The 12,271-nt window shown below is 41.7% G+C and overlaps 1 protein-coding gene across 1 annotated transcript in view; it reads right to left on the bottom strand.

Moving 5' to 3' along the window:
- Positions 1 to 12,271, bottom strand: part of Dhc16F (Dynein heavy chain at 16F) — a 1,052,459-nt gene that overhangs the window by 445,068 nt on the left and 595,120 nt on the right. The window contains exon 37 of the mRNA XM_068227815.1: positions 10,363 to 10,553. Coding sequence (XP_068083916.1) covers positions 10,363 to 10,553 — 191 coding nt within the window. The remainder of the gene's footprint in view (positions 1 to 10,362; positions 10,554 to 12,271) is intronic.

Below are 12,271 nucleotides of genomic sequence, written 5' to 3'. Positions count from 1 at the left end.
AAAATGAACATCCACTTATTGAAAAACAATTTAAGAGTTAACAGAGTTTTCATACATTTGCTAATTTAACAGGAAATAATTGAACCTTGTACTCTTATGCACTGTTCTGATCATACTGCATAGCCATTCTGTTGTTTCTGGCATTTGTGAACTCTAGTTGTGACATAACCTAAAAAATTTAGGAAGATATGTCACATTTTAAGTGAAGGTGCCAGAGTTCTTTTCACTGCCTCCATACTCACAGCTATTCTGAGGCCTCCCTGATGTTATGCACCCTTCTGAGCATCAGCCTTTGGTGGATTTCAGAGTCGTGGAACCCACCCATGAAAGTATAGGCTGCCTCATGCTAGATATGGTCCAGCCCGTCAGAGCTTTGTGGGCTGACTGCTTGACTTCAGCGGCGAATTCCTGTAGTGCCTCATTGGCGTGATGGGTCATCTTCCTTAGTTGAACTCACTAGGCACTGGTAGCTAGTGGTCACCATAATGTCTGTTGAGTGCTCCCATAATCTCCTCATAAGTGGCTTCCTGCTGGACAATCTCTAATACCTCTGCTGTTTGTCCATGTAGCCCAGGCATCAGGTATACGCCCCTTATCTCCAATTTCCAACTGTTGTGCCCACACACTGTCCCGAACTGGGTCCAGAACGTCCTCCAGGAAGTGGTCCCATCGCAGCATGGGGGTTTTACCATCATGACGCTCGGGCCACCGTCGCTGCTGGTTGGCTTAGTATGAGTCTCGATAGATGGATAGATAGATTTATTAACCATCAACCGGCTATTCTCAATTACAGATGGCGTACTATACCTGTAATTTATTTCCTACTACTAACTTATTATTTACATATAATTACGTATTATTTACAAATAATCACAAACTATAATATTCAAAAATTAACATCTTACAATACTACATATATATTATTTTCCCATATGTAATGCTACCTTTCTAATTGTCTTTATATCAGAACAGATGCAATCCACAGATTTTCCAACACTGTTCAGTGTCCGCGGTGACTATATTAACCACGAACTCCTGTGGTGTTCAGTTCGACACTTGATCTCATGAGGTGACTCTGTGTCTTGTGTTTCATGCCGGAACATGAAGAGGTATTAGTTGCAGGAGCTCCGGATAATCTATTCTATTTGTTATGCATTTTATTATGAACAATGCATTGGCACATTTGTGATGCAACAGTAAATTCTCCATTTTCAGCTGTAGGCAAAACTCAACATATAATGAAGACATCATCTTAATTCCAAAGCCCCTGTAACTAAATCACTTCATAAATTTTACCTGCCCTCTCTCTAGTGAGTCAATTAAATATTGTTGGGAAGGTATCCAGACTTCAGTACCATATTCTGTCAAAGGTGCTGAGTTGATAGTTGGCGGAATCATTTTTGACTTGACAAAAGAAACTAAGGAACTAACATTTTTTGAAGAATTTGACTAAATTTTTGTTGTTGTAAAAATTATGTAAAAATTTGTGTGTTTTATTTTTGATGAAGTTGTATTTTAAAGTATTTTCAGGACTCACTGAAGAGACAATTATTTACTTAATCATTGACATTGATATTGGAGATCTCCAGTAATATGTTTTTTGTAACCCATTTTTTTGTATCACCCTGTAGTGCCACGTGGAGGCTTCGATCACGAAATTGCTGAGTTTTGCAATCAAAATCTCTAGAAAGAATTTCCCACATTACCATATTTGGTGCTATAACTCTATTGGTGAAAATAACACTAATTGGTATTGGTCAAACTTCAGATTGAAACATAGGTAGCTTCCCTGATTGGCTGTTTGAGTATTTCCCAATTTCCGGCTTTTTGGCTCCTTAGCAAGAGCAAGGCTCTGTTCAGTGTCTTTGGTTTTCGTACGTCGTAACGATCAGACGCACCTTGTAAGATGGTCCGCTCACCGGCTCCAGCCATCCCGGGGTAAGCATGTATTCTGTTCTCAAGTGTTAACTTAAAATGTAAATTCATTCGTTCGGAGTTTGCCTTAGACCCTGGTTTTCACCGCTTTTGATTTGTAATGCCGTAGTTCGTCAACTAGGCATACCCTTTATTTTGGAGGCAATTCATTTTATTAGTCTTTTGTGAATATGTAAACTTTAATTTTTTTTCTTCCGAGTTGCCTCCAGTAATTCCATATCAATTTAGTGCACACCTGTTGAGCTTTGTGTCCCTCACTGATGTGTATTAGGAGAGGACTGCTTCTCTATAGGCCTCTGCGCTAAATTTAATTTCTGTTGTTCCCTTCTCTTGTAACATTTTTCAACTTACCTTATATGATGTTTGTAATTAGGTCATTGTTCCCGTTAAATTTTCATTGTAAATTTCAACATCGAAATTATGCTCACTTATTTAAATGTCATTGTAACTTTGTGTAAATATTCACTTTCCTGAGAGAAACATTGATAGGAACCTCGTGGTTCGATTAGATTTTTGAAATTAATAATGTTATCTAACCTTGTGCACTTCATACCTTGATTCAATTCTATATGTTAAATAAATTAGACAAAGGGTTAATGTTCTCACGTTTCTTTCCCTACAATGTCGCGTAAGGTCTCGTCCTCTAGGGTTTCCTGGCCTGCTTCCCATACTTCCTTTCTCTAGTTGGCATGATGGTTATCCTGCGAAGCCACGTGTTTGTAAAAGGTAAAATGTTTTCCTGTTTGATCATCGGCTGATGTCGTTCTGTAAGGTTTGTTATTTTGCATTATCAAATAATTACATGTTTTATATGTATCTTGTATTATGTGCTTCCTTCTGTTTAAATGGGGGGGTTACACTAACCCTGACCTAATATAGGAAATATATAAAGTTTTCAGGGTTCAAACAGAAACAAATTCCACAAAATTTCTCCTAGTACCCTACACAGTGGCCTCCATGGTATGCACTAGCCATGCATCTTGGTGGGTGTGCTATTTTACCAAATGATAAACCCAACTTAGCACACTGGGGAGAAATGCTGGCAACCAAGAATGAGTTAGCTGGAAAATTTATAATGTCCAATAATGGACCATTTATATTGGTATTATAAATTTACTCATTTGGGACAAATATTTCAGGTTCCCTATAGGAATCAACTTCTATATCACCTGATGGCCAGGCAGGCGTCAATTTTTGGTAACGAGACAAAGTCTCTCATAGTGCACTGGCACTGCTGGTGGCTCCAACTAGCCTACACGGTGGCCTCCATGGCATCAACACATCTCATGAGAGATCCTCAAAGCCCACTGCAGGGGACACACGCACAGGCTCTTCATCGCCATCTCCATATCCGTTCATAACCGTTTCTACACTGTGGAATCTACTCCTCCATCCAAACTTGCCTAACTCTCTGCCGACCCCACCACCCTCCCCGTTGTCCACATGCCACCAACCATAACCTCGCAACAACCCACATCGACCTCCTCTTCCCTTTCCCCTACAACAACTATCACCCCCATGACTTCTACCACGATGCCTTTGTCCTCCTCTCATATACTTGCCACCCATCGCCCATTGTGACCTCCTCCCTTCCACATTCCACATTTATTACAACAGTTAACCCCTTCCCCCTTCCTAACAACCCATTGGGATCCACCGCCTCAACGCCGCCATCGTCCCAATCATCGCTTCAAGACAACGCCACAGCAGCACCACCGTCAGCGTTGCCCACGCAGCAATCCACACCTCATCATGGTCTCCCCAGCTGTGTGATCCGCAGAATTGAACCTTCCATCTCCAGCGAGGACATCCTACAGGAACTTCACACCACCTGTTGTGCGTTTCGCATTCATACCAGTTCAGGCCCAACATATATGGTACGTCTCCTCCTCCCTACTGCCGCCGACATCCAGCACCTCACTGCCACCGGAGCCCCCATCTATTGTCATCGATATAGAGTGGAGCCTTCTCGTTCACCACCACTGCCAGCCCGCTCTCCAGTTCCACCCCGTCAACCCGTTAGTCCACCCCCTCCTCCAACTAATTTCTTCTTTTGACCAACATCCCCCCCCCCGGCCTTTGCCAACTCTTATTCACTTCTCTTGTAACCTTCTCATCGGTGTTTTATCTCCTTGCTCTTCAACCCCCTCCTGACCCCCTTGCTTCTCTTCCTTCAGTTCCGTCATGTCTCTCTTAACACAATGCGGACTGGTCCCGAGAAAACTTGTGTTTGCCTGGCCGAGCGTTGCGGAGTGGTCCCGAGTTATCTCGTGTTAGCAGCAGACCCAGCAGACTGAAGTTTAGTGCTATCTTTTGAGGTATACCAGAACTAGTTGGAGGTCAAGGCTGATAGAACTCTGTTATGTATGGTTCTACACAATCGATAGTCGCATTTCTATTAGTTTATTATTCATATCATTGATTTTCTTTGCACTTCCTGACAACACATTTACAAAGTTCAAAGAGCCATGCAAGATGGCAGCACCCAGGGATCACGTGTTTAAACAGGGATGATATTATTCGCAAATTATATGCTGATACGGGCTCCGAATATCCAAGTGATGCTGAGTATTTAGAGTTCGATGATGAAATATCTTCTAACGGAAATGTTTTAAGTGATGACGAGGATATAGCCTTATCTTCAAGTTGTGGAACGTAGTGTAGAATGAGTCTGATAATTGTGTTACGGGTGTAAATATTCTAAATATTGTAAATAATGTAGTGTTTTCTGACAACTGGGTTATGGACAACAGTGAACCTAGGCTAGAGGATTTTTAAGGCGCTCCTAATAAAGGTATGGCCTAATGCATCTGGAAACATAGGACAAGTAGCAGGACTCATGTTCGGTGATGAATTTTTTCAGTATGTAGCTGAACAGACAAACTTATACTATGAGCAGAATTCACATTCTCTTAACATATCCCCTAAAACACTAAAGTGGACTAATGTCACTAGCAGGGAAATTTAGAAAAATATTGCTCTGTGTATATTGATAGGGCAGGTGAAGAAATCATGTCTGAAAGATTACTGGCCAACTGATCCCCTAATAGAAAACCCTATATTTCCAAAAACCATGAGCCAAAATAGATTTCAACAAATACTTACCTACCTGCATTTCAAAAACAATTCAGGAAGGCCCCCAGAAAGAAACACCAGTAGTCCTTCAAAAGCTAGTGAAGTTTTGACAGTTTATTTGAATGCACGCACTCCAGCTTGGAGGTAGTTAGAAAGTGGCCAGGAACAGGGCTATGCATGGGGTGAAGGGCACCCGGTCTGCAATGTGTTAAGTCCTCCAGTCCTCCAGGGAGGAGAATGAAAACTTAAGAAAAAAAAAAGCCTCCACGGCGTCTCCCCTCCAAGTTCCGAAAGTGGACTGTTTACCTTTATAAGCACCCTCTCATATTTTTTATCGGCCGGGTGACGCCACATCTTTACTAACGCACCCCGCCAAAGCAACAATGCAAATAGGCCAGACATCAAGAGGAAGTCGGCCTCCCAATTATATATACCTGTATCGCCCTCGATGTTAACCTAGCTCTCTCCGAAGAATATATCCTCGAAGAACACCATCCGACCGGCACCCATTGTGTCGCCAGACTGTACGATGGCCCTGCACCTTCAGGAAATGTACTTCTATATTACCCTTCGCTGGATGACTACAACAGTGTCCTGGATAATGGAGTGAATATCCAACGACGCCTGCATCAGATAGAACCGAGCCCACTGAATATACTTGCCCAGCTGCTCGACAGCGTACGTGCCACGCCCACTACAGTTGCATCACAACAAAAGCATTCGCCCTCTCCTTGCACTTCCCCAAAAACCATCACCACTACTACCACCTCCACTCATGCTACCTCTAACACTTCTGCTACCACTACAGTCACAACCCCCCTGCCCCCCCGATGACATATCCCCACCCCCCCGGGTCAGCAGGATTAATCTTCAGCGCCACCTCACGAAGAAACTGTCACTCAAGCAGACATAGCAACACTACCAACAGCCCCACCACCACCACCACCACCACCACCACCGTCCAGCCAGAACAACATCTACAGCTGCTTTGCCTGCGGCGTGGACCCCAACCTACCAGCAGCAGCCATCGTTCAAGAACTCCAACAGGCAGGACTCCCAGTCCGAAGAGCATTTAGGATCCGCAACACTGATAGACCAACGTACTTAGTACGTCTCCACTTGCCAACGCCTGAAGCCTCATCACTCAAGGAATATTTCTCAATGGCCATCACCACCGGGTAGAACCATCCTGCTCTCCCCTCCAAACATTCACCCGACCTAACTCACCCTGACACCGTACATGTCCCCGGCCTGCACCCCCTCTTCAACCACCCAGTCCACACATCCTTCTTCCACCACCTCCACCCAAAAACTTCCCACCACCCCACCCAGAAACATTCCACCACCCCTGCCTCCACCTAATCTCCTCAGCCTCCTATTCACCTCCCTGGCAAATTTCTCATCCCTTTACCAAATCCTAGCACTTCCCCTTCTCCCTCAACCTCATGAAAACCTTCACTTCGTCGCATCTCCATACGCAGCTTGGCTATAAAACGCACATGTATATAAATCCTTGTATGTATCTATAAATCTATGTATGTATCTAACAATGTCTCAGTAAAGCACTGGAGAACAGCACTTCCCTTAGCCAAGAGGCCAATTCTCCAGCACAACTCCTTCATAAACACATCACCGTTTTGTCATCTCCTTCTTCTTTCAAATCACCTAACCCCATCTAATCTCCTGGCCAGAGAGAAGGCGTCACCTTCTAAGTGGCCTGCCCCAGGAATGAAAACATCCCCTAGGTCCTAGGCCTCCACGGTATGCCCTAGTGATGCGCCTTGGTGGGTGTGCTATTTACCAACTGATGAGTCCAACTCAGCACACTGGGGCAAAATGCTGGCAACCAGCAATGAGTTAGCTGGAAAATTTATCATGTCCAATAATGAACCATTTATATTGGTTTTATAAATTTACTCATTTGGGACAAATATTTCAGGTTCCCTATGGGGAATCAACATCTGTATCAAAACAAGTTCTACCAGATAGATAAGATTTCAGCCATTCTAGGATCCTTCCATGAACTCCATATGCAGATAATTTAAGAATCAGGGCGCTGTGTTGTACTGCGTCGAAAGCGTCAAAGTCTGCTGGTATTTGCTGTAAGTGTCTGCAAAAATGTTCAGGATGTCTTGAGTATTACTCACTTCTGGATCACCATCCTAGATGGAAGACGAGTTGACTATCTTTTATTGTTTATATAGTTCCAGAACTGCTTGGGATTGGTATGTATGTCCTCCTCGACTGATTTAACATATTCCTTATATTTACATGCCTGCAGCGCTTTGAATTCTTTACTCAAAGTGGAGAAACGTATGTAATCACTTGGCTGAGCCGATGCACGAAAGTATTCCCTTGCCTCTTCCTTCTCCTTCAGTTTTTCTTTTAACTCATTGTTGTACCAGAGCTTTGAAAGTATGGACAGGCACGCTGTCTTTAATGATAGGATAAAATAAATCATAGAATAGCCCTGCAGCTTCAGCTACTGAAGTACACTCATCTATCAGTTTCCACGGAAGTACAGAAAAAAACTCTTGCATGTGACGTAAGTCAGCCTTATTCCATAAAAATGCAGTCTTTCTGGATGGCTTTGGTACTATTTTGTTAGGCAGAGGGATTTTAAACTCCACTGCCCGGTGATCAGATTTTACAACCTTTTCTGTTTCTGTGCAATAAATATTGCCGCCCTGCAGTTCAGAAATAAAAACTAAGTCAAGAAACTTATTTTCCTTAGTCAGGAAGCAACATATCTGACGCAGATTATTTTCATTGATAACATCCAAGAAATATGAAACGGTTTCACTATGTCTCCTAATAACAAGTTGTGCAATGCCTTTCTCATCTGGAGACCATGCTAATTGACTAATATTGAAGTCCCCACACAACACAATACTGTCTTGGATATTAGCAGCAGTTGTAACTCAATTTTAAAGTCTTACGAAGGTCGCTAACCTGATTCTTCACTTCGTTCGGTGGCCGGTAGCAACAAACAATAAACACTGCCTGACCTGGAGAGACAGTTGCTTTCACCACTGTGCATCAATCAATCACTACTGATCTGATTTAGGGCAGTCACCCAGGTGGCAGATTCCCTATCTGTTGTTTTCCTAGCCTTTTCCCACCTACCTGCTAAATCCGTCCTTGGTAATGACTCAGCGTGGACTTGACGGCTACGAGGACACCACCGCCTAATCCTTTATTATCGTGCACTGCTTCTCTGTCCAGATAAAATCACAATTATAACATAGAATTTCATTGTCTGATATTGATCAGGTCAACCAAGACTCACATATACACGCACAATCATATCTTAGATCAATGAAATCAGCATTAAATTCCAGTAGAGCATTAGCTATACTCCTCATGTTTTGATAGAAGAAATTCAGCTCACCGGCTTTTGACATGCATGGATTTAAAGATATATCACCAGCAAGAGTGAGTATTAGCGTAGCAAGAGTCCGACTCTATGGCTAAATGGTTAGTGTGCTGGCCTTTGATCACAGGGGTCCGAGGTTTGATTCCCAGCAGGGTTGGGAATTTTAACCATCATTGGTTAATTCCGCTAGAACTAGGGATGGGTGTTTGTGTCGTCTTCATCATCATTTCATCCCTATCATGACGTGCAGGTTGCCTACGGGAGTCAATCAAAAGACCTGCACCTGGTGAGCCAAAGTCCTCGGACACATCCCGGCACTAAAAGCCATACGTCATTTCATTTCAGCGTAGCAAGACCCCACGAGGATGTAACATGTTTACCTGCTCTCTGGCGGAAAGAACTTTCACTTGGCTCGGTCCCACTGTATGGGGTCTGAATGCTCTGGTTATACCTTAAGCCCACCTTCTACTTGGCACTGAGGCTTCCAGTGACCAATGGTGGTGGTAGCAGATGGTCTAGCCAATCTGCGCTTGTCTCGTCTCTAAATATTGCCAGCCAAAGAGAGCGGGTGGGCCCTGGTAGACGTCACTCACAACAGGAGGCCAAGCTGGTTCACTTCTCCAGCACCTTCCAGACAAATGGCAGACTCCGCCACAATACAATGAAGAAAATTTTCAAATTTAATTCATAGGGAGACATTCCTAATAATATGAGGGCGGGGCTGAGTCGCTCAGACGGTTCAGGCGCTGGCCTTCTGACTCCAACTTGGCAGGTTCGATCCTGGCTCAGCCCGGTGGTATTTGAAGGTGCTCAAATACGTCAGCCTCGTGTTGGTAGATTTACTGGCACGCAAAAGAGCTCCAGCGGGACTAAATTCCGGCACCTCGGCATCTCCGAAAACCGTAAAAGTAGTTAGTGGGACGTAAAGCAAATAACATTATTATTAATAATATGAGGTTATTTAAGATATCTGAGGAATACTTGTGCTTTCCACTTTGTTACTGCATTCAAAGGAGCTCACACCTTAAAATGACTTTTTCTCACCATCTTTGCATTTCGTGCAACTGCTGTCAATATTTTAGGAAAAGCTACAGTGTATAGAGAATATACATGCAACTTTCCAGGTTTCTAACTAATTGGAAAGTTCTTCAGACAGATACACAGAATAACACCCCACAGAATTTATAAAGACAGATGGAATAATTATGTTTCAAGATTTCAAAAGTTATAAAATGTGATATGGGCAGCATTACTTAGCATTAGCAGAGGGAAAAAACCCATTAACAATGCATGATTTTTATCATCGTTAACTGTGCCTTTCTTTTGATCACCTCCTTCACTGAATACTCAACATACTGGCTTTTGGTTTGGGCGCAGGGTTTAATGCCTGACCAGCCCAGGGATTCTAACTGTGTATGGTTCATTCCTCAGGCACAAGCACTAGGTGTTCATGTTTGTTAGAATACACTTCTCTTCATATACACAGACGTACACAACACAACACAACACAACACTACACAACACACTACCAATCACCATAGAACATGCAATAATGAATACATTCCTTCAAATAGGGTTAGTGTCACGATGGGCATCTGGGTATAAACAGGGCCAAATCTACATCAAGTGCCAACAATAAATTGGAGGGGACAGAAGGCCAGGAGAAAAACATGAATAATGGAGGCTTCCTGTATTTCCAGTCCTATTTCTGCCCAAACCCAAAACCTGGAGCTCTGAAATGGTAAAGTCAGGAATCTGTACTAATGAATAGGCATTTAAACAACAATATTAAAAGATATTCACTACAAATTCTGCAATGATAAATGTTCATCATATACTGTAGAGAAGTGAATTGATGACAATATAAATTAATTCTCAAAGGTAAATGTTAAAATTAACTCTCAAATTTAAAAATCAATTCACAGTATCTCAAATAGATATCTATATATTAAGGAGTATTGTAAGTGTTTGTTTACCTGCATGCACAGAGATGAGATCCCAAACGAGTAAGACTCTGCTTTCCCATACCTCCCATTCCTACTAGCAGCCCATTGCCTCGCTCAGATCTCAGTATCCGAGCAACTCGTAAACAGTGCTCTACGGCATCCATGAAGAAAATTAAATTCATTTCCTTTGGAGTTGTCAGATTGAAGTCTTCTAAATATTCCTGCATTAAGCACACAAATAGAATGAATACATGGATTACATTTGTAAAAGGTTTTAAAAATGTTAAAATGTGACCGACATATTACACAATTTAACCCTGAAACTACAGTAATAGTACCTCCACCCTCATAAACTTTTATTACATAATATCAATGACAGGAAATTGAATGGGTGACTACTCTACCTGTCCTACTTCATCTTAATGCACTTGTCTCTTTCTCCGGTCTCATTAACTACCTTAATTTGACATCAATTTATCTTTCTATGAAACATTTTCTATTTTACATTTTTTTGTTGGCACACTTGATTTGTTCTGCACAAATCTAACAGCTGCTAACTTAGTAATATTGGGTGATATTCCTACAGTGGTGCACATTTCCAGGAACACAATAGCATGTGATCACTTAGTCTTAATATTTAGACTGATACTTAATTGTAGACATGATAACAAGCTTTCGGGCTTTTGCCATGTCAAGAAAACAAGATGAAATTCTTTATTCACAGAAAACTTTGCTCCATGTCTTCAAAAGAAAATCTCATCTCTTCACGAGACAGACCTCTCTAATAATGAAGTTTTGAATTTAAGAATGCTTTACCATTGGTCTATAGTAAGTGGTACTTTCATTTGTCACTAGATGGCTCACCGTGTACTAGACTTTTGAGCTCCAATCAACATGTTTCTTGTTCCATTGTATGTGTGTGCAAAGTAAAACAGCTAGGTCATCAGAAGCATCAGGGCCGAATGTGGTAGAAGAAATAATAAATAAAATAAAATAAAATAAAATAAAATAAAATAAAATAAAATAAAATAAAATAAAATAAAATAAAATAAAATGAAATAAAATGAAGCAAAATACTGTCAGGATAGAAGAATGGAATAGAGCTGAAGATGGAAAGAAAAAATGAGAAAACTGGGTGTTAGTTCAATGGGGGGGGGGATGGACATACTACAGTAAGGTTGAAGACATGGGAGTGAAAAGAAGTAAGAATAATACAGAAACAGGTGTATACAGGTTATGAAAGTATGACACATAGCGCATAGTCTAGAGTGAACCATCTAGTGATGAAGAGAGTATGAATCTGGAAACCCTGAAATAACAATAGTGTAAGGACAGGAAAAAGAACTACTTATGTAAATATTTAATGGCTGGCAACTATATATTACTTAACTGATAGCCAGTGTCCCTGTTGTAATTATTAGGATTACAGTTTCCTGTATAATCATAGACCTGTAGTGTTTAGTGTTGGTAAGAGCTAAAATATCTTGGAACATGACACCATGACCGGTTGATAGGGCATGCTCAGCTATTGCTGACTTGTCTGGCTAGCTGAGACAGATATTTCATTGGTGTTCCTTGATACGAGTACCAATGGACCAGCATGCTTAGCCAATGTATACCTTGCTGCAAGTACAGGGAATTTTGTACACCCCAGGCTGTAGTAGTAGAAAAAATTTGTCCTTGCTTTTACTTAAACTGTGAACAATTTTTTTTAATGGTGCAAAAACACAATTTTTATATTGTGCTCATAAAGGAGCTTGGCAATTTGATCCATGGTGTTATGAATGAAAGGGAGGTAGGCAGTTCCCTCATGTCTTTGTTCTGTGAGTTTCACTTAGTCGTCCCTCTGAGATGGCAAGACTCTATGAATCTGTACACCGTTGAAACCATTACTCTTGAACATGACTTTGACTGAGTCCATTTCCTCCTGAATATTAGA

This window comes from Anabrus simplex, chromosome 5 (assembly GCF_040414725.1).
Source record: "Anabrus simplex isolate iqAnaSimp1 chromosome 5, ASM4041472v1, whole genome shotgun sequence".
Lineage (NCBI taxonomy): Eukaryota > Metazoa > Arthropoda > Insecta > Orthoptera > Tettigoniidae > Anabrus > Anabrus simplex.
This window is presented reverse-complemented; position numbering and strand designations above follow the sequence as displayed.